We start from the raw sequence: 27,060 nt of genomic DNA on the forward strand, positions 1-27,060 counted from the left end.
TTGTCTGCTTTTCCCGCGGTTTTAAGTAGGTCAACAGTGACTATGCGATGTCAGAGAGAGCTCCGTCAGTTAAAATCTCTTAAGAGATTTTAACAAAAAACCGTACGTTTAGGAAAAAAACCCTGGATTAACTTTGAATGCAGGATTGGGGTCGCTGACCATTGGTAAGTACGGGAAAATTGCCGTTTACTCCAGGAAAATCCAATTTTTGGCCAAAATGAAGAGTTATTATGACTTTAATTACCGACATTATAAGGCTTCTTACTTTTTAAAAGGTATAAATTGTTCCGAGAGGACAAAGAGTTATGCTTTTTACTGACGGCCTAATTTTTACTTAAAAAAACATCTACAAACAGAAATTACACTCGCGAAAATAGAAATGGTTTTGAACAATATCGAGTGACACCTTTATAGACGATTTCGAATGACATGCATAACAAACGCAGAAAAGTGGCACTCTTTCAATATATCAGCTTCGTTCTGATCATTGGTACCTTGTCTAGGATTGGCCTAGTTTTTAAGGACGTACGTTTATCGCAGGCAGCTTTATTGTTGAAGCAGATCAACAGAGTAGATGTATAAGTCGACGTGACCTAGACGCAGTTCTATCGATAATCGTGCCAACATGGAAGGTGCCAGTAGCAGCACTGATGATTGTGAAGCCAAGGCAACCATGATGAAGAAGGACAGTGACTGTGCAAAGAAGCAGGCTCACCAAGACGACATTTTCGATCAATTGGGGAGTTTTGGCTGCTTTCAGCACCGTGTTTTGCCACTCTTTTGTCTGTGCAATACGTTCGCTGCTCTGCAGTATATGGCCATCACGTTTATGGAGTACACACCTGCCCATAGGTAAGTTGACGCACATGCACTGAGAAAGGTATATGTGGCCTATGCATAAAATTTTACACAAAGAAACGTGTTGGCGGACCCTCGATTCGGGGATCTTTCTAGGTGCCATTTTTTAGCTCTTTTATGGCTTGGTAGTCTTATTCTTTGTTTATTCTGTATTTTATACGCAGATGAACCCATACATTCTATCAGATTTAGTTTTTGCTTTTTTCTTCACAGCAGAAAATCGTGACATGAATTAGCTAGAGATCGACATATCTGTGAATATCACGTAAAAAATTACCTGCGACCCTGGTACAGATTTATGAAACCGGGTGTATCAACTTCCATCTATTCATTCATACTGTTCCCTTTAAAGGAGGGCCAAGAAACTGATGTTAAGTTTTTGGTGGTGATCCGGATCAATTATTAATCAATAATTAATAATAACCAAAAATTGCTGCCTTGGCAGGAGGTCTGCGTTCTCGGAGTGATTTTCTAGTTTACCTCTTTATTTTATTCATGTGTGTCTACATGTATCCACTACTATTTATATCATCATATTAACTTAAAAGGGTGTTTCCAACTCTTGGTTGGGTCTTATCTTTATCAAAACACTGGGTATTTAATTTGCATTGCACAGTATAAAAGGCAGCAAAGTTCAGTTTTACAACATGACAAGGAGCGACCTTTCCATATTTTGAGAGAAATGGTTCTTGTCGCAAGCATCAAAACCACAAATTCCTTTTCGAGGAGATTGAAAACACAACCCTGGAAGAGAGCCTTGGGGACCAATACCCTTTTATACACCGACTTATCACAACTGGTTCCTTTTGTAGCTTCTCTGATGTACATTACTTTTCGGACCGGCTAAAAATCTATTCGAATGTTATCGATACTATTTAAGATATGATTTAAGATACTATTTAAGATATTCTTTTGTCACATGTTTGCAATTTACTTCGGTCCGACACAAAAGGCTGAATCAGTCTCCAATGAAAACTGCTCATCTAACAAATCCTTTAATACTATTGCTCAATGTGCAATCTGTGCATCTCAAACTCCCCGCCCTATGGATTCATTTCACACCTGACTGGCTTCTCTAACGCATTTACGTTGACTCGTTAAACGACAATAAATTCAATAATGGGCTTGGAATTTCTTGCAAACTCATATATTTCACAACCACCATCTCTATCTACAAATAAACAACAATTCAAAGACTAAGGATATGCATAAGGACAAATACCACGCACCGCCTAACACATAAGATTTCAGGAGTTTGGAAAAAAAGAAAGTGGAAGATGTAGCAGCCTTCTTAAGGACAAAAAAAAAAAAAAAAAGGACAATCGCTGCACTTTGTAGTACAAATGATTTACTTTGCATGAATCTTCCTTGGGCAATTGTTTAAAGACAATCTTTATTGATTCATGAATTCCTATGAATTTTTCAAATAAGGTACCAAAATATAATATTTGATATTTTCATCAGTATTTTCGCCTCTAAAACATGTGTTAATTATCACACCTGACTAATTTATGGAAAGGAACCCTTTTTTGACATTATGGAAATAATTGGCGGCCATTTTCTGACTCAAACTCAAGATGGCCACCACCCACTATTTTGAAAGTGGACACAACTTTGTCTTTTTACGGTGCTTTCTTTAACATCATCGGAGGACCACTCGTCACATCTACCGCAATCTAGGACAGATCCGCTCAATATTTTAGAATCTTCGGTCAACTCCGTAATCTATCTACGTACGCTGAGGCACGAAATCACCCGAGTTTGACCCAGTTCTTAGACCTATTTAGGTCCAAGCCCAGTTATAGACTAACATTTTTCTACATGAAACGCAAGTCCTTTTAAGAGCTGTGTGCCTTGTACTCCAGATACGTGGTGGAGAGGTCGGCTGGCTTCAAATTCCACCACATTTAGCTGCTCATTGGGTCTGTCCACGCCATACGGACCGTAGGTCTGTCGATTGGTGAAGAACTGCAGAATATTAAATACCACCACACCACGGAGAGCATCGTCAGAAGTCTTGAGGTAGACCCTTAAAATGCCATATTAAAGACGTTGGAGAGGGCTTTTAAACTTTCAATTTTTTCTGAAGAACATTTTAGTGCATTTAATGTCACTGGAAAGTTTATATGCAAAATGACCAGATACAGTTTAAGACAGCATGATGTGGAGAAGTAGTAAATGTAAAACCGACGACAGGGATTGAAAAAGTTTTATATAACATATCATTCTTGTGTGTTTGAATGATCAGTAATTCATTTAAAGAACTCTTATGAATGTTAATTGTGCATGTACTTTCACAGATATTCTTCTCTCGTAATAATAAAATTATTATTATTATTATTATTATTATTATTATTATTATTATTATTATTATACGCACTTGATGATGTATTCATCTTGGGCGAAGTACTTTATTGTCTCCCGGCCGGTGAGACTCCCTGCGAGGTGACCTTCTCTCCCTTGGTAAAAAAACTGAAGTCTGAAATAAAACAAAACGAAAATTGGTTTGGTGAAAAGTAGTACACTTTTGATCCCTTCTCGGTGTGAATGAACTCCTTCATGCAATTTGTAAACTTGTACCAGTCTTGACGATTCGAATTCCAGTTCTCGCTATAATTAGCCTCTACGTCATTTAAAACATGATCCTTTTTTTTTACTAAGAGCAATTAAAGTATTAATATTCAACATGGAATATTCACGTCAGTTAAAATGAAGCAGGTAAAAACTGAGGTTTCATCTTGGTAATAAATCGCCCTATTAACCTTTGGAAGTACCACCTTAGACTGGGTTCCCATAAAAGAATTGTACTAGCTCGGACGATCAAGTTCTGCGGGGATTCTAGCTAACGCCTCGGTCACAACCGGCCGTACGGGCTGTTACTGCGTGTTTGCGTACAAATTTTGCGCAGAATCTCACGAGCAACACAAGTTCCTCTTGCGAAATTTGGAGTCCGCAGACAGTCCGTATGCACGTGGAGAAGATGTTGAATATGTCCAAAAGATTCTACGAATAATCTGCAAACAGTAATGCCGCAAAAATAACTTGCTTCACTTGCAAGGAGTCCGCAAGTGGGACATGCGTGGTCCAAGACGCACGCCGCAAGCAATGAAGGAGCAAGCGCCCTTTGCGTGTTGATTATGGCACACGCCCTCACAAATAACGATCAAAATCGAAAGCCCGCGGAAGTGTGTCGCACGTGCGTCACGCCTACGCCCGGAGTATAAAAGGTGTACTCATGCCGCACACTCGCGTCTCGTCATTAAACGACTGTTGTGCATCCTGTACAGCAGTTATCAAAGATTTCGAATTTTGATTAATTCAGCTCTTAATATGCCTCCAAAAAGCTAGGAAAAAATTTTTACAGAGCAGAAAAGGGGGGAGAAAGAAAAGGAAAGAAGAAAAGAACAGTAGGCAGAACTCTTGTACGCGGTTAGTACGTCATCACAAGCGTGTGAGGCAAGTGTGAAGCAAAAGGGAACTACTTTCGCCGTGCGTTGCTTTCTCTTCAATAGTGTTGAGCGCGTGCCACGTGCGTGTCTTTGTAGCAATACAAACTCAAGAAATGGGTACAATTTCCACGGCCATCGCACCTTGCAATTAGCGTCCCTGGTTGAAATGACATCTCATGTGGCCCTTGCGTCTCGCAAGGCAGACTTTCCTTTACCCCTACGATCTCCACGGATTCTACTGCACGCAAAATTCGCAAGGGACTCACGATCCTAAAATTCGTGCGTCTGGTTGTGACCGAGGCTATACTGATATACGCATTGTAGCTCTTTAATTAGATTAAATGTCTGGCACACAACCTTGAGTAACTAGGGGGCAATTCACTGTCGTTATTTACCCCCTATTAGGCGTGTCAGACATATACGCCACTCGTACTGAATGCAAGTTGGCGAGAGCCCCCCCCCCCTCCCAGAGTTCGATCGATCTAGCTAGTTCGATGCGTTTATGGAACCGCTCCCTTACCCGTCTATGAGTGATCCATGCCGAACTCTGAATCCTGTGATCTTTCCGGCCCTAGCGATAGCAGCGTCATTGTATTGAGAGTCTCCCTCTGTCACTTCGCCATAAGGACCGAATATAACGTCACATGGCGCTGGCACTTATAATATAATATAATATAATATAATATAATATAATATAATATAATATAATATAATATAAAGTAGTGTAAGGTAACTAAACGCCATGCAATACAATACAAAAACATTACGTTAGTATTGTTTTGTCATATTATATACTTTTTTCCTACGTGTACGAGGCAGATTGAAGAAAATACCTAAATTCACCCAATCCTTTTCATCAGTATCCGCGGTAGTATTCCCAGCACTGGCGTTAACATATATCTCACAGGTTTTACTGACGCTGTGGTAGTTAGCTCCAGAACATATAACCTTCCCTCTGCAGAGATCGGCACACTCGACAACACTGGACTCATGCTGAGTGTCAACCACGGTCCCTGCTTCCCGCAGTCCGCTTGTCAAATTGAACCGTCCTTCTCTGACAGTGACACTAACTGATGACAAAATGAAAAGAAAAGTCGCGCCTAGCGGTTTTAGTGCCCAACAACAAGCCATACTGTCAAGGAGGTCAAATGTGGCATACACCGCGTAGCTCGTGTTCTCTACAAGAAGTGGACAATCGAACGCGCATTTACTGGGTAGCTATGAAGAATTCACCGAATTGAGGTTTAGATGTCTTAAGACGTCACTAAACAAATATCTTAGCCTCAGAATGGGAAATGTTTCTAACCCAACAAATGTACCAATATCAATAGATTTCACACTTCACGAATACGACCCTTTGAAATACACCTGCAATTAACGTATATTATTGCTAGAATATGGTACAGAATGAAAAGCGTTTGAATTGTAAAGGCTCTATAGTGTAGTAACAGGCGAACTGATCGATTTAATTTACGTAATATCTGGACCATTGCTTCGATATACTTCCGGACACCGACACGGCCAGCCGGATAAGGATACGAATACCGGATATGGCCAAGTAGACATACACAAGGAAATTATCGAATAAATGTCTTCGACAATCTAAAAGATCAATAATAGCCTTTTGCGCACTCTGGCCGTAATGGCCGCCATTTAAATCATACGATTTCCTTGGACCAAAAGTGCTTTTTAATGATAGCTTGGTTAATACTGATCATGTAGTAGGATAATTGGGATAAAAAGCTCTTGACAATACAACTTCAATTTTTCAATCGTGTTTTTAGTCGAATTGCCCACAACCTTTGAAAAATTTAGAAAACATAAGAATTAATCCAAAAAACCAAACTTTATATAAACCAAAGTCGTGTCGTGTCGAAAGTGTACAGAGACGAATATTAAATAGTTACGGTAAGCAAATTGGTTTCTCAAGTCAGAGAATATGCTTTTAATTTCGAGTTGCTGAAATGATAAAGATGTAAACTATGAGAAAATGGAGCTTATCAGGTGTTCAAAATTCGGAAACAATTATGGTACCCTACAAGACAGTATTTGTCTGGACCATCTATTGACAGCTACGGCCAGCGCCGCACTTTTTATAATGCGGATATTTTCTCTATCAGATAACAAAGAATAACCGTCAAAGAGACAAATCAGTGAATATCTAGCGGAAAATCAATCTGTAGAAGGTAACGGCCACGCACATGTACGCACTACCATGCACATGTACGCACAACCATGCACATGTACGCACAACCATGCACATGTACGCACAACCATGCACATGTACGCACAACCATGCACATGTACGCACAACCATGCACATGTATGCACAGTCATGCACATATGCACACAGCCAGAGACAGACCTGAATTGATCTCGTCCTAATGCTGTTAAAACAACTATGTCAGCATACATGCGCGTGACAAACCAAATTAATTGTCAGGCACCTTGCAAATTTATGCATCCGTGAAATTATAACGATTTCAGATAATCTGATCACCACACAGACACCATAGGCCAGTACACGAACTAAGTATTTCATTGGTTGCAATGTTTTCATTCTTAAACAAGGGGGGGGGGGTTCATATCGTTCTTGGTAAGAGTGAGCAGGGGGGTTGGATGGCAGTAGTACGTCTATTGCTGCCGTCTGTTGGTTCATTTGATAAATGTAAAAACACTGGCATCAGGGATATAATGTAGTGACTTAAATCTTCATTATTATATTTGTTCTTATATATGTAATATGAACTGACAAAAAACAGATCGACAAAAAGAAAAGAGAGAGTGTGAGAGAAAGAGCGAGAGGAAGAAGAAAAATAATCTTCCTATATTTATAACAGTATTCTTAGAAACATCCATCTGAAACAGCAGCACAATAGACAAGAACACATGCCCTAGTTATAGTATACTGTTGGCTCCAGGGCCTTGTATCTCTGAAAGCTTCGCTATGTTGCGCACTATGTTGCGCACGTGCGCAAGTGTCTCGATAACATGGCCCCGTATCTCGAAATAGAATCGGTTATGGAATCGAGACACTTGCGCACGTGCGCAACATAGCGAACCTTTCGAGATACGGAGCCCAGGTCTTTCTTTTGTAGTCTACAGTGTATGGGTGCATTTAGAACAGCTGGCTAACAAATCCGCGGATCAAATGTGATCGATCCATTTGAGTGCTTGTTGCGTATTCCCCGCGGGGAATCCCAAGTGTCTAATAGGAAATACAGGTGCTATCTTTTTAGCAGGTCGCCATATTTGATCCGCGGATCTGTTAGTCCGCTGTTCTGAGCGCGCCCTATGCCAGTGAATATGATGTACGACATGAGTCTGGTATTGCCACCGTTTGACGCTCTATTTCACAGCAATGCCACCTCGGGGCATGACAAGCAAAAAATGGGAACACGTGCTGTGCATGGCATATAGGTTTTTAAGGTCAAGATGACATATATAAAGAATGCAGCGAAATTCTTGCCTTGACGTTACCAGCCGCGCCAACTCGAGTGGAACTCGGTGTTAAAAAAAAAGAAGAAAAAACGAAGGAGAGAAGTCAAAAGATTGTTGGTTCAATGTGGCGGGGTTTATTCTCATTCCTTTGTGGAATTTAAGTCGCACAAGACGCCACATTTTTCATAAGCGCAGATGAATTTTTAATTATAGCATCCTTAAATAAGTTATTGAAGCATCACAAATTAGTGAATCACATGCTTAAAAAGATTAATTATTTACGTCGGTTGAAAGTTCGCCTACAAGTGCCCTTTTTATAAACAAGCAGGTAGAGAAACACGTAACGCCAAAACGTTGAACTAAATTACTTCCACTCACTTGCGATAAATCACGTACAGGGGTAATTGCGTGTCTTGAATGAGCATCATCCAACATAAACCGAAGTATTGCGAAATAGCGTAAAATCAAGCGAAATTTTAGGGAATTTGGGGTAGAGTAGAGTAAAAATGACCACAGACTAAAAGTAGTGAGTGCTGTGCATCAACAATTGGCAGAATTTATCCAGGAATAATTTCTGAGCGCATTCTCGCTCTATTCTTGTCTCGTATGACGCCACTCACTGTCGGCCGTCTCTTTTTAGGCTGTCTATATGGTCTGGCCGGAGTATAGAAGTTATTTAGAACTGAACATGCTACATGTATTTTTTTTTTGCGAGTGTAAAACATTGGAAGTGTTATGAACCCCCAAATGTCACAATGTAATTCTTTGGGGCCCGTTAATTTCATATCTCTTGCAGGGGCGGATCCAGAGATATTTTCTGAGTCTTCCAAATTATCTTTGTTGATCCATCCTCATTTTTGACCGTCTTCCAGCATAAAAAGATACCCGTCTATGTAAACTTGAAAATCTGACAGTCTTCCGGAAGAACCAGAAGATGGCCTAAATCCGCCCCTGTCTTGCCAATATACCCTGATCTGAACATTTGGACTGGAACTCTATTCCTATTAATATGGTGAGTTGACCAGCCAATAAGAGCAGACTACTACTCTCTCGTGACCTAGTCTGTTAGTATCGTAGGGAAGCTAGAAGAGCGTGAGTGAGTACTGGTACAAAACCAAGGCAAGCCCTTCAAAGACGCCAAGGTCAAATTAGCTTAATTACCGACATTATAAGCCTTCTTATTGGTTAAAAGGTATAATGTCCGAGAGGACAAAGAGTTATGCTTTTTACTGAGGGCCTACGAATATTTGGCACATTTAATGTAGTATAAGGCCTACGATATTTATTAATTTTTACTTAAAAAAACATCTACAAACAGAAATTACACTCGCGAAAATAGAAATGGTTTTGAACAATATCGAGTGACACCTTTATAGAAGATTTCGAATGACATGCATAACAAACGCAGAGAAGTGGCACTCTTTCAATATATCAGCCTCGTTCTGATCATTGGTACCTTGTCTAGGATTGGCCTCGTTTTTAAGGACGTACGTTTATCGCCGGCAGCTTTATTGTTGAAGCAGATCAACAGAGTAGATGTATAAGTCGACGTGACCTAGACGCAGTTCTATCGATAATCGTGCCAACATGGAAGGTGCCAGTAGCAGCACTGATGATTGTGAAGCCAAGGCAACCATGATGAAGAAGGACAGTGACTGTGCAAAGAAGCAGGCTCACCAAGCCGACATTTTCGATCAATTGGGGAGTTTTGGCTGCTTTCAGCACCGTGTTTTGCCACTCTTTTGTCTGTGCAATACGTTCGCTGCTCTGCAGTATATGGCCATCACGTTTATGGAGTACACACCTGCCCATAGGTAAGTTGACGCATATGCACTGAGAAAGGTATATTTGGCCTATACATAAACATTACGTTTATGGAGTACACACCAGCCCATAGGTAAGTTGACGCATATGCACTGAGAAAGGTATATGTGGCCTATACATAAAATTTTACACATAGAGAACATGTTGGGGTCCCTCGATTCGGAGATCTTTCTAGGTGCCATTTTTTTAGGTCTCTCGTGGCTTGGTAGTGTAATGCTGTGTTTATTCTGTATTGTATACGCAGATGAACCCATACACTCTATCAGATTTAGTTTTTGCTTTTTTCTTCACAGCAGAAAATCGTGCCATGTATTAGCTAGAGACATATCTGTGAATATCTGGGAAAATCAACCTGCGACCCTGGTAGGGAGTAATAAAACCGGGTGTATTAACATCTATTCATTCATTTAGTTCCCTTTCAAGGATGAGCAATATTTCTCACATATCTTCTAAATAGGAGTCCTCGAGTGACAATGACAGACAGGGCAACTCTCAGTACTGGCGACCTCATGATCTCGATGCCTCTGCTTTCGCGCGTCTTCATTCCTTTGAGTTGAGTAATCATAGAGCGTCGATCTCTGGCAGCGTTTTCTACTGGTGGCTGAGCTGCAGTGATAAAACCTGCATCATCGGTGCTACATGCACATTGATAACACTAACGAAAAAGTCTTATAGGATCCTATAAGATTCTATAGGATCCTATAGGAAATTGGGCCAATTTCCTATATAATCCTATAGGATCTTATAAGATCTTTATATAGGATCTTATAAGATCCTATAGGACTTTTTCGTAAGGGAACATTCCGCGGTTTCTTTAAAATTACATGTGTAGAGTTTGGGAAGACAACCTATTTCTTTGCCCTGGGAAATTCGGTAAGCACAAGCCAACGAAAATTTTAATATAACAGCCCAAACGCACATATTAGCACGTAATGCGGGTACTCAATGTATGCTTAACTTACTTTTCTATGGTAATATTATGATTGTATTGTCATAAGCCTCGTTGGTTAGTAACGTTTATGTTTACACACACCGGTGACATATAATTAGCTTTATTTTAAATCAGAAAAGTCCTGTTATGCTATGAAAATAGGACTTTGTTAACACATCTTTGTGTAACAGAGCATACAGAGATTATACTTGTACTTGATGCTCGCGCACAGCAATGGCCTACTGTAGGAACGGGGCATGCACAGTGTATGCACTGTGAATTGAGTTGAATTCGTTGATCTTCAGCCTTAAAAAACTCGTTGCAGGTCACTGCGTCACGCTGCGTAGGTGAGTCGCGTGATGTTCACGTGCCATGGAAGCTTATTTCTACATACGCCTCTTCACACACACACCCACACACACACGCACACAAACAAGCACACACACGCACACACGCGCACACACACGCACACACACACGCACACACACACGCACACACAAACACACATGCACACACACCACCCTCTACCAGGTCCACAGATTGATGTTTCACTAGAGATCAGTTTATCAGATATCTTTTCACTGATTTTTAAGTGGTAGGCCTACCATGTTACTTTTCCTTCTCTGCTATGACCCCTCCCCCTTTTTTTTACAACTAGATAAATAAATTCTGCTCACGCAACATTTAAAATTATTGTATACGCATCACCTTTTCAAGTTAAAACCTGTATTCTTCAGGACCATGACATTTAGGTCTACTTTAGCAAACATTTAAGGTGCACAATGCTCATTAGATTGGGAAGATCTGTTCCTTATACCCCCTTTACACTGGACGGCTTCCTTTCTGCGTCCTCTCTGCGACCATGAAATTTGGCATCGCTGTGGTCTTAATAAGGAAGCACGAGCACTGATTTTGTATCAGAAGAATGCTCAATGATCGGCCAGTTGTCGGCACGTAAAATATTATAATTTTTAAACTCTTAAATGGGGCCGTGCTGCTGGACGCAGAAAGGACGCCGTCCAGTGTAAAGGGGCCCTTATTATTTGTTTCAGATAGACGACAAATTGAGGTGACGAACTATGTTATGACGTATTATCGCACCAGGTTTCCAGCTACACAAATTACTCTTATCGAATCTCCTATCTAGACTATAACACATAAAGTGTTTGTTGACGTACAAATCAAGATTTATTTTCCTAATCACACTCTCACTTACGCTCTGACTTAAACTCCGTGTATGCCAGTGTTTGACTGCAGTCGAAGCACTCGATATCAGTTTCGACTTGCTTCAAGGATTCACCAATTGCATAAGCGATAAGTGACAATCTATTTGGTAATAATACAAACGAGCCTATCTTTGGAAATTAATGGATGTCATATATGTAACCATGGTAACAGTCCTATCATTAATTAGCATGGACTTGTTCCATAGTAATCTAGGGGCGGATCCAGGGTTATTTGAAGGGGGGGGTCCGCGGACGAACGGTGCCATTTCAAATGTTGGTACGGTTTAGAACTATGATTCAACTAGTCAAAATTCTAATTTCAAGAGGGAACTAGGAATTGAAGGGGGGGGGGGGGGGGGGGGGTCAGGACACCCTCTAAATCCACCACTGGTAACCGGATAGATGCATATATTTAATTTATTCTGAATAGTCTTTGGTTCCACGGCTTTGTTTCACCCCCCCCCCCCCGGAATATCGAATAGCAAAATGTGTTTAAGTTATCCGACTGTGTGATCTCAAAGTAGTAGGCCTAAGCGTGGTTGTGTTTAAGTGATTAAGATTATGTGCTTAGGAATTGAATATACAGGAAAAATTGCTTGAAGGAGAATTTAATGCGTGCGTTTAAGGAAAGTGAACAGACAAGGATTGATATAGAGAGTTTAGAAATTCGCCCGACACGTAGATTATGGCAGCTCATTTTGATAGCTTCAACCGCTCGCTCTCTCTCCTGTGAGACGGCATCACGACACGTGACCGCGTAGCTCATTCACTTCCAAATGTAGTGAGACGGACGCAATTTTGAAGCTCAGTACTTGGACCCCATTACCATACCTAGTTTGATCTAGCAGGATCGACGCATCTCCGAGGGGATTCTCGCTAAACTGCATTAATCTGAAGTGGCTCTTATGTCGAGCACGCCTATCGAAGCTGTTATGGGGTAATTGAATTTCGTTAAACAGTTTCAGTAGCCATGCTAGACATCTAAGCCGCTTAAGCTGAATGCAATTTAACAGGAATCCCCTCGGAGATGGGTCGATCCTACTAGATCGATCTAGGTATGGGAATGGGGTCTTAGAAAAATAAGAGGCAATTTTAAAGCTCGATATTTACACAACAAACTTCTTATATGTACATTGTAATGAGTAAATAATGTATACATTTTTCTGAAATAATTAAATCCTTTAAACCATTCTGTTTGTGTGCCGCATCTGTTTTAATGGCCTGGCACTTAAAGTGGTGACTATACATGTAGAGACTAGAAATATCTATTAATCATCTATTAATCACTTCTTTCAGTGAAGTGTATCTACGAACATGATGGAGAGATTAATTACTTATGTAATATGTATTGACTCCAATATATATAGGAGAGAGACCTAATACTTCTGTAAATATTTTGACCGTAATATATATAAGACACAGGCCGGGTCCAAATCTAGTTCAGTTACTAACTGGACTAGGCCAGATTCCATGCTTATTTGCAGTCAACAATGCATAGACCCAATTTGGATCTAGTCCAGCCCAGTTAGTAACTGCGCCATATACATTAGGGAAAGATTATTGCTTACGTAATATGTTTTGAATGTAATAGCAATATAAACAAACACGGGTTAGTGATACACATCTTATGTAATAAGCTATATATAAAATGAAACGTAACCAAACTTCTGTATTTGATTAATAATAATAATCATCTCATCGAGCACTGAAATGATTACAGGTTACAATTTACAGATTTTCTACTCTATCTTTAGTTAAATAACTATGTAACATCTATATAAATACAAAATACATATGGAATGATCGCTGGGAAGTAGCCCAGAATAAAACGACTATTGCTAGTGATGGGTGTATCGTTTTTTTTTTTTTTTTTTTTTTTTTTTTTTTTTTTTTCTTTTTTTTTTTTTAACTTTCATTTTTATATCTATATGTAAGGCTCCTAAGATGTCTCCCTCGTGGCCACAGAGAACGGACAGTTACAGTACACCGTTACGTTAACGGCGGTGCATGAAGGGATGTAGTCGGTCGGTTAACACCAATGGTCGCCATTAAAGTGAAGAAAAGCGATTAAAAATATATCACAAGGGAGATGAAGGCGCTCCTCGCGGGTATGTGAGGTTAGCTGTTGATTGATGGCGAAGGGGACAAATGGCACTACCTTGACGCGACTCTTATATCTTATTTATTGAAAAGATTTAACAGGCGGCATACTTGAAAGGGAAATAAATAAATGAATAGTTGTTGATACACCGGGTTTCATTACCCTCTACCAGGACCATAGGTTAATTTTTCACTGGATATTCACAGATATGTCTCTATCTAATTCATGACACGATTCTCTGCTGTGAAGAAAAAAAAACACAAACTTAATCTGATAGAGGATACTGTTTCACCTGCGCATAAAATACAGAATAAACACAAATGAGAGAAAAAAAGTCTCATTACATTGACTGTAGCTGGACAATTGTCACCCTTGTGTGATGAATCTTTGCTTGAAGCCTTCTTATCAAAACCGGTTTTTGAACCTAAAAGTCACATCGGGTAATCTTTATGACTTCATACTCTTCCATAACCCCTCTTTCCCGCCCTAAAATCAGTCCCTGCTCTAGTGTTTTTTATGTAGTGACAGCATTATCTGTGTTTTTTTAGAGAAAAAAGACCATAAACTCTTGAATGAGAATACAGGGGATCCTGACTGACCTCCCCAAACAAAATGGCAGATAAGGGGGGGAGGGGGGAGGGGGGGGGGGCGGATGTGCAAGGCCCGTTACTAGATAACTTGGATCTGCCTTATCTGCATAATGTACATGTACCAGATTTTCAAGTGTTTTGACTGCACGTTATTATCAGTAAAAAAAGCAAATACTACTTTCGCACATTGAGGCAAGCAATCACATACAATCAAACAATGGCCATACAAAAATCTCTCTTACAATGAGTTACACAACCTCGAACCTCTCAGGCCAGAAGGTCCTGGAAGAATGCTCATCGACGCACCAACCCCGACCCTGATAGAAACTGTGGCGCCACCTGCCTAATTCCCGGATGTACTCACTATATTATTATAAGTTTAAACATCCAAACTGCACAAACGCTGTAGTATTTGTGATTTTCGCCATTCACTTGAAATTAACATAAAACTCATGTTCCAGTCGTAATACCGTGAAACATTGGAGAGTTGTGGGCGTTTTCTTGTAAATTATAAACTAATTAATGAATTATACTAATTAAACTCTAAATTATTTTTCAGGTGTATACTGCCGACTTATTCCAACAGCACAGGTTCATCTCAACCGCAACACGTATTCCGCTATGGGACAGTTAATGAAAGTGACATTCATATAACGCTGTCTCGAACTAGTGGTGAACTTAACCCTTGTAATGACGTCAGCAATATGAGTGACGTCAGCACTGAACGGGACGCAGGATGCAACAGTTGGGTGTACGATAAAACTTTGTTTAAGGAAACGTATCCTACAGAGGTATGTGATAATGTGATATATATATGTGTGAACATTTTAATGGCAAGCGCGCATGCACGTACAAACACACGCGAACAACCTCCTTCATCATCTTTTTTTATGTAAAGCACTTTTTTATTTCCAGTTTAATCTGGTTTGTGATGACGCCAGTAAAGTAACCATGACGACGTTGATGTTTCTGATTGGTGCAGCTGCAGGGAATGTATTGATAGGGTTTCTGTCGGATCGGTAACCAAAACTTTTATTTTCAAAAAAATTGTTCGTTTCTTGATATTTGTTTTTGAGTCTTGATTTGACTTTCTATGCTTATATTTAATTTGTATGCACCTTGAAGTTTCATGCGTCATCGGAACCGTAAATAGCGTTAATTTTCGTGGTAGCTTAAAACATTCACAAAACGTGTTTTAAACAACTAATCACGGAATATAAAATTTAATAATATATTTCCTGGGCTCTGTTTTACAGGGTTGGTCGGCGAATAGCACTAGGCATTGCCCTACTATTAGAGTGTGCAGCAGGGATGTCCGCGGCGTTTGCACCCTCTCCAACAGCGGCAATGGTCTTCAGGTTCTTCCTCGGGGCCTGTTCAAGCGGGTCCTACACCACAGCGTTTGCGTTCGGTAATCCTAAATGTGTATTTTCGAGTTCATGAACGAGAATTTTTGTCCAACTCGAATGTTTTTCATTCCACATCAAGTTACTTCTCGATAGTACATGTATCAGCCGTCTATCTCTAAACAGTATGAAGTTAAACCAATGTAAGCCACGATTTTGAATGTAATCTAAGTACATGCATCACCTCTTGTTGCAACTGAACTTATCTGATTGTCATTAAAACTTTCAAAATGTATATTGACACACAAATGGCATGAAAAGGCTATTATTATTCAGTCTGTGGCAGTATTTGTCATTATGTATTTAGTTTATATTCATATCAACTTCATAAATCCTTTATTTTGGATATAATATCTAATTTAAGCGTTTTTAATCACCTTTAGGGATGGAGGTCATTGGTTCCAAAAAGAGAATGCTTGTTGGAATCATCATGCATTTCTCATTCGCTTTTGGAAGTTGTCTGATTTCCGGAATTGCGTACGCATTCCGCCACTGGCGCCACATCCAGATTGCCATATCGGCGCCATTGTTTCTGATGGCCGTGTACACATGGTGAGGGCTAAAGTCAAAGATCACCAGCTTTTCTAGCTAGTAGATTGTTTCTACATACATAAAGTAGCAACTACCTGTAACTACATTAGAAAAGCAATGTCTGATTTATTTACCACACTATATCCCTTACTTTCAAAAGTACCCCTTCATCTATTCTCGTTACCAAAATACAGTACAACAAGGAAAGCCAGGCAAAAGCGTTCCTATGACCTATATATCAGCGAAAAATTCTCCCCACCATCAACTATTCGCTGGCCGAACCAAGTCAGAATCCTTATCCCTTGTGTCCAACCATAAAGTTCGTTATTATATGCATGGCAAATACATATATGTCATGCCTGTTTTGACCAATATATGACTGATCCACCACATACACCACATATTTTAGTGATAATGATGTTAAGATATTTTAGGTCGCAACACGAGGGATTTAAATTGGGGATAATAATTAAGCCACACAATATATAATAAGGTATTCTGCATTCTTGGGTATTTCGGTTATTATGTAGTGTGGTCCTAATAATAATAACCCATAAAACGAAGGGCCAGTAAACTTATGCAGTTATGTATACATTTTTCCAGGTTTATTCCGGAGTCGTTGCGTTGGTTGTTGTCAAAGGGATACAAAAAGGAGGCCGTGCGAGTTGCTTTGCGCATTGCCAAAGAGAACGGCCGCCATATTGAATCAACAGACGCCCTATTCAGAAAGCACGAGCCAGTTTACGTCCGGAAAAGAACCAGAGGCATTCCAAAGGAGCTGTGCCAAACGCCCCGTCTTATGTTGTGCATGGTCATTCTCTCTGTTAACTGGTCAGTGAAAGTTATAGATGCATTAAAAGTAATTTTATTAAAAAAATAAATAAATAAATAAAAAACGCGACCAAGCCCATATACCGTAGTTTGAAAAGGTAAAACTTAGAGAAACACCAAAGGACATCGTTTCATATTTCATAATTATATTTTGAACGGATATTTTCTGCTTTCTTTCCCTGCAGTCTCATTACCTCCGCCAAGAAGGTTATGTTTTCACCCCTGTTTGTCTGTTTGTCTGTCTGTTATCAACATAACTCAAAAAGTTATGGACCGATTTTGATGAAACTTTCAGGAACTGTCAGAAATGGGCCAAGGAACAGATGATTAGTTTTTGGTGGTGATAATCAATAATCAAAAATCAAAAAATCATTATAGAGTGAAACGGCATTGGGTGGAGACTTTGCTACCTTGGTTTGAATAGGAAGTCAATTGCGAGCTCAGGTACACACACGCATGGGAGTAGGGGTGATGCCTATGTAATGTGCGCACCAACACTCCATTTAGCGGAATTTTATGAATTGGGGGGGGGGGGGCAAATAAATGAGCCTGTTCACGACCAAAAAATTGAAGAAGGTGCAGTTTTTAAGCTCCTTTTGTCTGGACGAAAAATTGATTTGGCTTATGTCTTGACATGTCGACTTTATTTTAGTCGTAAAAGGAACTGGTAGAAGTGGTTTATATGCGTTACTGGAAATCCACGCTCGCTTCACACACATGTAACTCTAAAGTAACAAAATGTATTAAAGCTTTAGATAACACACACACACACACACACACACACACACACACACACAAACACACATATATATATTTTTTTTTCTTTTTTTTTTTTTTTTTTGAAATTGTCCTTTGGCGTTTCATGGAAAATCAATTATTTTGCAAGACGTAAAGATCTAACGCGATTGGTATACTGTATATTAAAGCTTTAAATAACATATAGGGTTATCCATGCACCGCAAGTTCTTTGGACCCATTTGTGTAAAGATCATGCACCAGTTGCCCACATGGTGCTTGTATGGGTAGAGACCCTAACCATTTTTAAGCAATGGAAAGACTCTGTTAATTCGCATTTAAGTTGTGTAAACCCAAAAGCAGGTTTTTTGTTGAATAACATTTGGTTCATTTCATGCATTCCACGTGGACTTTTTACTTTTAAATTACAAGACTTTGTTAAGTAATTAATTAGTTTTATGCTCAATTAGTTCAACCAGTGTGTGGTAACTCTCCTGCTTTTTTCTCTAGGCATCCATCCCATTGTCTGTTTGTTCATATTTCAGGGCAGTTCTTGAATCCACCTGGTATGGTATAGGACTCAACACCGGGAATCTCAGCGGAAGTATATTTCTCAACTTTTTCCTGCTTAGCCTGATGGAGTTTCCTGCCGTTTGTGTGGTGTTCACTATCAACCGATTCGGCAGAAAAGTCCCCTTCGTTTCTTCCATGGTGTTGTGTGGGATATTCTGTTTATCTGTCATATTTGTAGAGTTGTACATGGGACAAGGTGAGTGCTGTAAAAAACGTGCTTAAATGCCAGTAGATTGGACACAATGATTCAATGCACCCCGAACAACTGAATCATATGTTCTCACAATTAATTGATCATTTATCTATTATTATTATTATTATTATTATTATTATTATTATTATTATTATTTATCTGTTTATTTATTTGTATTATTTATGTATGTATTTATTTATTTTATTTCATTTATTTTTTTTCTTGCAGACGACCCTTTATCAAACTGGATACGAGTGGCGCTCTCTGTCGGTGCGAAGCTCTTCATCTCGGTCGCTTACAACATCGTGTACATCTGGGGTGCTGAAATCTACCCAACTGTCATGCGCACGGTTGGCATGGCGATATCAATCATGGTAGCTAAGATAGGGACGCTTTTAGCTCCTGTCATTGTGGTGAGATGATTCATTCTTAATATTTCATTGTTACCTCCGCCAAGGAGGTTATGTTTTAACCCCTGTTTGTTTGTCATCAACATAACTCAAAAAGTGATGGGCCGATTTTGATGAAATTTTCAGGAACTGTCAGAAGTGGGCCATGAAACATATGATAAGTTTTTGGTGGTGATCCGGTTCAATAATCAATCGATAATGAATCATCAAAAATATCGAAAATTTAGGGGTGAAACGGCTTTGGATGGAGACTTTGCTGCCTTGGCGGAGGTCTGCCCTCTCTGAGTGCGTTTCTAGTTAGAGTGTTGTCACGAATTCTGCTTAGCGTATATTCGCGGATCAAACATGGCCGACCCACTTGAAAACTTACTGCCTGATCCTCTTAAAGACACTGTATAGATTCCCCGCGGATTACGTGGTGAGCTTTCGAGTGGGTCGGCCATATTTAATCCACGGATCTGTTAGTCTGCGGATCAACTTTGGTTGTGGATGCATTCAAGACGCTTATTTTTTAGCCAGTTCAGTATTGAATTTGATCTATAGATTCAACTCATCAACTACTTTTTTCAATCATTATTGACTTCGCTTTCTTTGCTTGTAGAGGGAGCTCAACTACAGCGGATATTTCAAAGATAAAAGCACCTTGCCTCTTGTCATCTTCGGAGGAATGTCTGTCCTCGGTGGTCTGTCTTCGCTTTTACTGCAAGAAACGGCCAACAAACCTCTGCGACAAACAATAACGGAAATGAACAAGAAATGTACGTCACTTCCGGTAAAAGACAAGTGTGACGTCAAACTGAATGGAGAATTTGGCTTTCATACGGAAAAGCAGACACGCAGTGAGGGCTATTCTGATGGTGACACTGAAAAAACCACGGCTAACTTATTATAGCGATATATAAATTACAGGAATAAATTATTATATATATATATATATTTTTTTTTTTTTCACGGTATTAAATAAGTACGCACATAAAAAACGTCTTTGTACCATGGATAAAACGTGTGAGTAATTGTAAGCAGATTTGAAAGACCTTTATTTATACATTTATACAAATTTCCTCTAATCAAGATTTCCAATAAACTTATTTTTATCTCATTTTAGAAAAGTTTTGCGTCACCTTAACCCTACCGCGACTTAGGATATCGTGTGTCCTGGGACATCGCATGACTTTACGTTGTTGGATTTGTATGTCTCCGCTGGAATTGTATTTGAATGAAAAACTCAATATCTACATGTTTGAAAGAGAGGTTTTTAAAATATTTTCAATGAAATTTTATTGTCTTTGAGATATGCAGTGTAGTTCAGTACCATTATATAATCTGTTATCCACAGGTTATATATCATTGCTTTTAAAAGGCAGATTAATTGTGCGTTCACAACTGATTGCCGCCTAAGTTACTGACGCATCACACTCTGCTCAAAAAAGGTTTCTGACATCTTTTGCAATATTTTATTCTTTTTCTCGTAAATGACCAGTAATTCTTTAATCCGGTGTGACAGAAATGGTAGACCTAGGAATGGAAGTCCGGGATCCTGTACAAAGTAATGGGGAACGGACTACGGAATATCATTCCTATCACATTGGCTCTCACTGTGGCCTATATATGTTTACATGTAGCAACAAGAGCCCTTTCTCACACCATATTGTTATTTTTTAAGTTTTAAACCGAAAAACTAATAACTGTATGATTTGTCTCTAAAATTGGGAATGCCTCTCCCCACACATTGCGCCCAGTGTCACACCTAACAATATATTCCTTTATTCAACTGGGTAAATTTGTACGTACATTCTATAAGCTTATAGCATTTTTCTAGAATCCCTATCTTCACTAAGTTGAAGTGTCACAACGAGAGAACCAAAATCGATGGATCATTTGCACTTCTTTGGTTTTCGTAAAGCATTATGCACACATCGTTGGATAAAATGCTACAGACTTTTTGTGCGAACATATTATGGAAAAAAGAGACACAAAGAGAGGTTCTACCGAGACTTGAACTCGGATCGCGGGATTCAAAGTCCAGAGTGCTAACCATTAAACCATAGAACCACTTTCGTGAGCCAGTCAACCATTATTATCACAGTGAGGATCTTTTGTGCTAAAACGGGTGTTACTGCATATCGCTGTAACACACACACACACACACACACACACACACATAGTGGCGGATCAAAACATATTTTCGGAAAGTTTTCCAAATTCAGCGTGTAGTATGCGTCAAAAGTTTTAACTTATTAAAAATATATATTTGTAAACATACGTAAATAACATCTTGTAAACAGCAAATTGCTCTCTCTCTCTCTCTCTCTCACACACACACACACACACACACACACACGCTCGCATATACAGTATAATTATATTGTTATATTGCAGGGACGCAAACGTAACTCTTTCCTATCCACTGCTATCTATTGCCCCTCCACCCTCCCATCTCCAAAGTCATTAAACACATTGATTTATTTGTGTTACCTGACGCAATATATATTCTCACTGAAGCTGAATCATTTGTCTGTCACATTGCTGTTTTCCTCACAAATTGCGTCCAGTGTCACACCTAACACAACACATTCTTGCATTCCACTCGGTATAATGGAACTTGCATTAAAGTTTATAATTTTTTTAAATTCCTGTCTGCGATTAGTTGTCTTCATATAAGAACCAGAAACAATTGATCTCTTGCACTTCCTTGGTTTTCGTAGGCCCCCTTTACACTGAACGGCGTTCTTTCTGCGTCCCTACTACGATCAAAAATGTGGTCAGGACGCTCCATGTTCGCCAAAGCATGTTCGCCATGCTTCTCAGCCATTCCACGAAAAAGGGTACAATTCTGAATAATACCTGTCGCAGCTTATTTTCGGTAGTAAAAGCATCTGCAGTTTTGCTTTTTTTAGCCTTTTTTAGCAGGACCCGATGTGTTCTACTTAAAAAACAACAATTAATATAGTACCACTTGCTTTGACGGGAACCCCGGGGGTCTATATGCCGCAAAAAGCACGATTTCGACGTGTCGCTTCGGTATTATAGCTGATTTGCCACAAGAAAAAGTTTATATTTTCCCGTGTTTTAGTGTTTTTAGTCCTCAACTAATTTGAATTCATGTTTCTTTTTATCATACATGGTGATCTCTGTCGAATATGTTGGTTAGTTACGTCACTGTCATAGTTTAATCAATGTCGCTCAGTAACCCCTAACCTCCGTAACGGCTTTTTAAGTCAATGTAAGAATAAAAGAAAATGCTCTTAAATGGCCTTCCTGTGCATTTTTCAAACTCATAATACATGAAGTTTAATAAAACAGTGCTATTTGTTAATTTTGAATGATGCGTTCCATCATAGAGAATGTTAACTCACAAAAGTCGGGGTGTCGCATTTAAGAGCCTAACCTCAGTAACGGACCAAATTTGAAGAAAATGTTGCTTTAGAAAGTTAAAAACATCATTTTTGTTAAGCAAAGACCAACTTCTTCCTAAAAAATTCATTCAATAGTTATGCAAAGTTATCCCGAGGATAAAAACTGAAAAAGAATGCGTGTCACCTTACGTCCGTTATGCTAACCTCCGTTACGAAATAAGTTAGTTGTTATAAAAATGACTGTTAATACTTTAAAACGTTATTTCTGTGGTTTTGTGAGTTAATTCTGATCATATGAGTAGTTCTACTTCTATGTTCTGATGTAGTATGCATTCATACTGCTTGCTGTTAAAGACATTACCCCGCATTAATATAGATATAAAATATACATATATAGCTGATAATTCTATCAAGAAAGGCTAATGATTTAAGTTTTTACTCCAGTTTGCTATAAAATCGAGGGTAAATCGCGATTTGTTTTATCGAATTGATTTCCGTTTGTCACTTGACGATGCCTTTTTGAACTTATCATTCTGATTTTAAGCGAAATGAGTAGTTTTCAGGACTGTCTTGGCAAGAAAAATGGTACTAGCTGACATCAGTACTAACGTGCATGTAGCAGACATTATTTTCGCGGGAGACACATGGCGAAATATATTAAGCATTGAAGCAACAGTTACATTTATCAGGTAGAACTGCTGGATTATTAGGTCCTATTTTACTATTTCAGTAGCACATAATAGTTTTTATCATCTTCTAGATGCTTCCAGTAACTTTAAATGGACAGTTATTGGCAAACACGTGTCTATTGTCGGCCTACTTGATTGTATGCATTAACTTTCTCGGGTATTTTGTTGTTTTTTATTGCCTATAACTGCGATCATGTGCATGTAAGTTTAATGTTTTGTTATACAGACACCAATGTGCCACTTACAAATACAGAGCGACACAAACACTACAGAGAAAGAAAAAAAATCTAATGACTGCGAAGCTTTTCTTGTGAAAGATTTTGAACGGTTTAAATGTACATGTATGACATAATTTAGACTAGAGTTTTACCTTACCTCTGTTACTAAGATTATAAATTAAACTCTTACTCTGGTAAAATATGGAATGTGAATTCTACAGATACATAGATCAACATATTAGCAGTGAAATGTATCCAGTAGTGGTAAATGTATTTATGTAGTCCTTGAAAGTAAGCAAAACAACCCGTTGTAACCATTTGCCATTTAATGGTTTGAATAAACATGTTTTATCAATTTTTCTATGTTATTATGTAAATTTATCGTATCTGTAATACTTTAAATTCCGAATTCATCTTCTAAAGTCTACCTTAAGCTAAAAATATCAAAACAAATATATGATCGCTGACCTATGTAGAATGACCTAACCTCCGTTACGAAATTACTCCTTTTTCATTTGAACATTGGATATGTGTGTGCTCATTGATCAATGCTAATATCATAATAGATTGATAGCACTTTGTTCATAAACAAATAGTATGATAAAAAAGCAAGTCTGTCCCCAACGATTAATAAAATATTTAAATTGGAATATCTCAGCCTTTGTATTTATAGAAAACGAGCCACTTATTACCAATGTGTTTGCACCGCATTTTCTATAATTGAAGAGAAATCTTAAATGGGCAATAATATTTTGAATACATACAAATTCTTAATAATTGAATCAAATATGGAGCCTGTGACCTTTGGCATGATTGAAATATAACCTAATTTATATGTTACCTAACCTCCGTAACTAAAAAAATACTGTACCATGTTTACACGTGCATATTTCTTTAAATACAGTAATGGTGTGGGTTAAAATTCTTCTACTACTCTCTGAATACCTCTTCATCAAAATAATATAAAAAGTTTTCCAGTTTTGCAAAGTTCATATCGCTGCATTTCTTGTTTTGGAATTGTACCCCTTTTCGTGGAATGGCTGTTCTGCGTCCCCTGGGCGTCCCTTGAACGAATGATCCTTACCTGTAAAACTGTAAAACTGCGAGCGACATGTGTGTCCATTGAGTGACCTCTGCGTCCACTAAGCGACCTGCCTGCCTCTTCTGAGTGGTCAAAGTGCTTCGGCTTTCATTGCTATGTTTGAGCGACCACTGACCATCAAATGTTGCTTTCTCTGTACTTTCGGAAATCATGCTCAAAACTTTGCGGCGAGCAAGGGCTCCTTGGTGATGCTTTAAATAACGTTTTATGCGAGCTTAGTGATCACCATGCGCTCTTTGAGCGTTCAACGACGACCTGGCAAGTTACATGGTCGCACAAAGGAGGCAGAAAGGACAGCGTCCAGTGTAATGGGGGATTACGTTCCCATGTATTTTGCACACGTTGTTGCATAATGTGCCACAGTGAACAGATATATATTCCGGGGGGGGGGGGGGGAGGGGGGGAGCTGAAGGGTGTTGAGGAATAAAAATGAAAGAGGTTCAACCTAAATTTAAACTCGTATCGCTGGATTTAGAGTCCAGAGTGCTAACCATTACACCATAGAACCACTTAAGTGTGACCTCTATATCATTATAAACAGGGGAAATGAACGGCTGCTTAATATGGTTTGATCTTTTAGGAATCTTGTAATTTAAAAATGCTACCACAATATTCAGCAATACCTGCCTGCCTCTTCTGAGTGGTCAAAGTGCAAACTGCGATGTTTGAGTGACCATTGAGCATCAAATGTTGCGTTCTCTGTACTTTCGGAAATCATGCTCAAAACTTTGCGGCGACAACGGCGTCCTCTCCGATGCTTTAACGTTTTGTGCGAGCTTAGCGATCACCATGCGTTGTTTGAGCGTTCAATAGCGACCTGACCAATTTCGTGGTCGCATAAAGGGCGCAGGAAGGACACCGCCCAGTGTAACGTGGGTTACGTTCGCATGTATTTTGTACACGTAGTTGGATAATGTTCCACAGTGGTTGGATAATGTGATAATATATATATATATATATATATATATATATATATATATCCCGTGGTGGTGGAGGAGGAGGGGAGGAAAAGTAAAAAGGACAGGTTCTACCGAGATTTGAACTCGGATCGCTGGATTCAGAGTCCAGAGTGCTAACCATTACACCAAAGAACCACACATTTGAGAAAAAACTCATATCCCTGAATAACATACACACACACACACACGCAATGTAATATCAAATACTCAATCCATATAATCATGATTTTTTATTATATTGGAGACTTTCCACCATTCTTGTCGCTATTGGCTAGGAACCATTGTCCATTTTTATCATTATATACAGCTGGCATTTACCGTACTCCATATACTGACCCTGATACCTGTGTCTAACCCTTACCTGTGAAATAACCATACGGAACCTCTGACTTTAATTCCTGGGACTACCATTTCTGTCACAGGCTTTTTTCGCGTTATATCACGATTCGCACTCTTCGTACAATGTACATGGGATAAAAATACTTTTGTCTACAGGTAGTGGGAGTGGTGAGATTACTGGAAAAATGTTTGTCAAATAGCACTTACTGAACTGGCCAAATATATATGAATGGTAAAAATGAATTATTTTCGATAAAAGTACGTGCAAATATGAAGATATACTTCTGTTTTTGATAGAAAGGAAGTACAAAAGATAGCAAAGATGATGCTAGCTCTAGAAACAAATATTTCACAAATGAAGAAATGGCAATGCTTTGTCTTTTACTCAGTGTTTGCACATCAAGACGGTCATTGTCACCCGAACAATGAGTCAATCCCAACGTGACATGAAACGCAAACACAGCTAGAAACGTCATCTCACGTAACAATAATATGACGTCATAAGTACGGGATAATCGCGGAGCCGTTGTCATAACGTTAGATTATCCAATGTTTCCTCACTGAACGGTGTATTCCATGAAAAGTGAAATGTTTCATGTCTGTAGATCACAAGCGCTAGATCTTCTGGTGAAAAAATCCACTTATTTGATGAGTTTATACAATTCCTTGAACTCTTTTTTTTCTCTGTGCGGTTGTGTGTGTCCTTGTTGTATTATGGTGAATTCATTAAAAAACGAAGCCGAAAGGTTCTACCGAGACTTGAACTCGGATCGCTGGATTCAGAGTCCAGAGTGCTAACCATTACACCATAGAACCAGTTCTATGAAATATATAAACCGCATATCCCAAAATACTACGTAACGTGAAAGGTAAACACAGCGCGAAACATCAACTAACGTAACAATGATATTACGTCATAAGTGCGGGATTATCTTGTCATCACGTTGGATTATCCAGTGTGTTAACGGTATATTCCACAATAAGGCGTTATGAGTTAAGAAATAAAATTGAAAAAATGTATAGCATCTGTACATTACTAGCGCTAGGTCTGCTTATTTTGTGAGTTTATAGAATTTCTTAGTGTGTATGTGTGTGCCCTTGTTGTATATTGGTGAAATGCAATAACAAATTTTAACTCTCCGTGCAACATTGCACATATAATAATTACAGCGGACAGGTATTTATTTCAACGAGCGTTTGGATTAAATCATAGGATTACAATAAATGAAGTATCTGTTTGACAGAGTGATCAATGAAACCATTGTGTGGGTTCTGTTTGTAAATACATATTTTTAATT

At 38.9% G+C, this 27,060-nt stretch overlaps 3 protein-coding genes and 3 non-coding genes across 6 annotated transcripts; 2 read left to right on the forward strand and 4 right to left on the reverse strand.

Moving 5' to 3' along the window:
* The first annotated feature begins 288 nt into the window (after nt 1–288).
* Nucleotides 289–3,198, forward strand: LOC147760206 (solute carrier family 22 member 1-like). The gene is made up of 2 exons (XM_086994585.1): nt 289–852; nt 2,724–3,198. The coding sequence occupies exons 1-2, from the start codon at nt 626–628 to the stop codon at nt 2,767–2,769; spliced, it is 273 nt and encodes a 90-aa protein (XP_086850711.1). The 5' UTR covers nt 289–625; the 3' UTR covers nt 2,770–3,198.
* Nucleotides 3,199–3,208: 10 nt separating this feature from the next.
* LOC147760207 (uncharacterized) lies at nt 3,209–5,455 on the reverse strand. Its single transcript, XM_086994584.1, has 3 exons — nt 5,141–5,455; nt 4,828–4,963; nt 3,209–3,337 (listed from the first exon to the last, which is right to left on the reverse strand). The coding sequence occupies exons 1-3, from the start codon at nt 5,436–5,438 to the stop codon at nt 3,229–3,231; spliced, it is 543 nt and encodes a 180-aa protein (XP_086850710.1). The 5' UTR covers nt 5,439–5,455; the 3' UTR covers nt 3,209–3,228.
* Nucleotides 5,456–9,169: 3,714 nt separating this feature from the next.
* Nucleotides 9,170–20,033, forward strand: LOC106161054 (organic cation transporter protein-like). The gene is made up of 9 exons (XM_086994586.1): nt 9,170–9,562; nt 14,980–15,211; nt 15,336–15,439; nt 15,677–15,831; nt 16,210–16,378; nt 16,961–17,188; nt 18,469–18,692; nt 18,918–19,102; nt 19,701–20,033. The coding sequence occupies exons 1-9, from the start codon at nt 9,336–9,338 to the stop codon at nt 19,989–19,991; spliced, it is 1,815 nt and encodes a 604-aa protein (XP_086850712.1). The 5' UTR covers nt 9,170–9,335; the 3' UTR covers nt 19,992–20,033.
* Nucleotides 20,034–21,079: 1,046 nt separating this feature from the next.
* On the reverse strand, nt 21,080–21,151 carry Trnaq-uug (transfer RNA glutamine (anticodon UUG)). The gene has a single exon. It is a non-coding gene; the product is annotated as a tRNA-Gln (tRNA).
* A 4,335-nt stretch (nt 21,152–25,486) lies between these two features.
* Nucleotides 25,487–25,558, reverse strand: Trnaq-cug (transfer RNA glutamine (anticodon CUG)). The gene has a single exon. It is a non-coding gene; the product is annotated as a tRNA-Gln (tRNA).
* A 948-nt stretch (nt 25,559–26,506) lies between these two features.
* Nucleotides 26,507–26,578, reverse strand: Trnaq-cug (transfer RNA glutamine (anticodon CUG)). The gene has a single exon. It is a non-coding gene; the product is annotated as a tRNA-Gln (tRNA).
* Between the last annotated feature and the right edge of the window lie 482 nt (nt 26,579–27,060).

This window comes from Lingula anatina, chromosome 8 (assembly GCF_051362555.1).
Source record: "Lingula anatina isolate TDL-2025a chromosome 8, LinAna3.0, whole genome shotgun sequence".
NCBI classification, from domain to species: domain Eukaryota; kingdom Metazoa; phylum Brachiopoda; class Lingulata; order Lingulida; family Lingulidae; genus Lingula; species Lingula anatina.

Excerpts from the sequence above, each read along its gene's own strand:
- LOC147760206 (XM_086994585.1), top strand. The coding sequence starts at position 626 with ATGGAAGGTGCCAGTAGCAGCACTGATGATTGTGAAGCCAAGGCAACC. Across the intron at positions 853-2,723 it reads GAGTACACACCTGCCCATAG|ATACGTGGTGGAGAGGTCGG; the intron begins GTAAGTTGACGC and ends CTTGTACTCCAG.
- LOC106161054 (XM_086994586.1), top strand. The coding sequence starts at position 9,336 with ATGGAAGGTGCCAGTAGCAGCACTGATGATTGTGAAGCCAAGGCAACC. Across the intron at positions 16,379-16,960 it reads CTGATGGCCGTGTACACATG|GTTTATTCCGGAGTCGTTGC; the intron begins GTGAGGGCTAAA and ends ACATTTTTCCAG. Across the intron at positions 19,103-19,700 it reads TTTTAGCTCCTGTCATTGTG|AGGGAGCTCAACTACAGCGG; the intron begins GTGAGATGATTC and ends CTTTGCTTGTAG.
- LOC147760207 (XM_086994584.1), bottom strand. The coding sequence starts at position 5,438 with ATGGCTTGTTGTTGGGCACTAAAACCGCTAGGCGCGACTTTTCTTTTC. Across the intron at positions 4,964-5,140 it reads AAAGGATTGGGTGAATTTAG|TGCCAGCGCCATGTGACGTT; the intron begins GTATTTTCTTCA and ends TTATATTATAAG. Across the intron at positions 3,338-4,827 it reads CATGGATCACTCATAGACGG|ACTTCAGTTTTTTTACCAAG; the intron begins GTAAGGGAGCGG and ends GTTTTATTTCAG.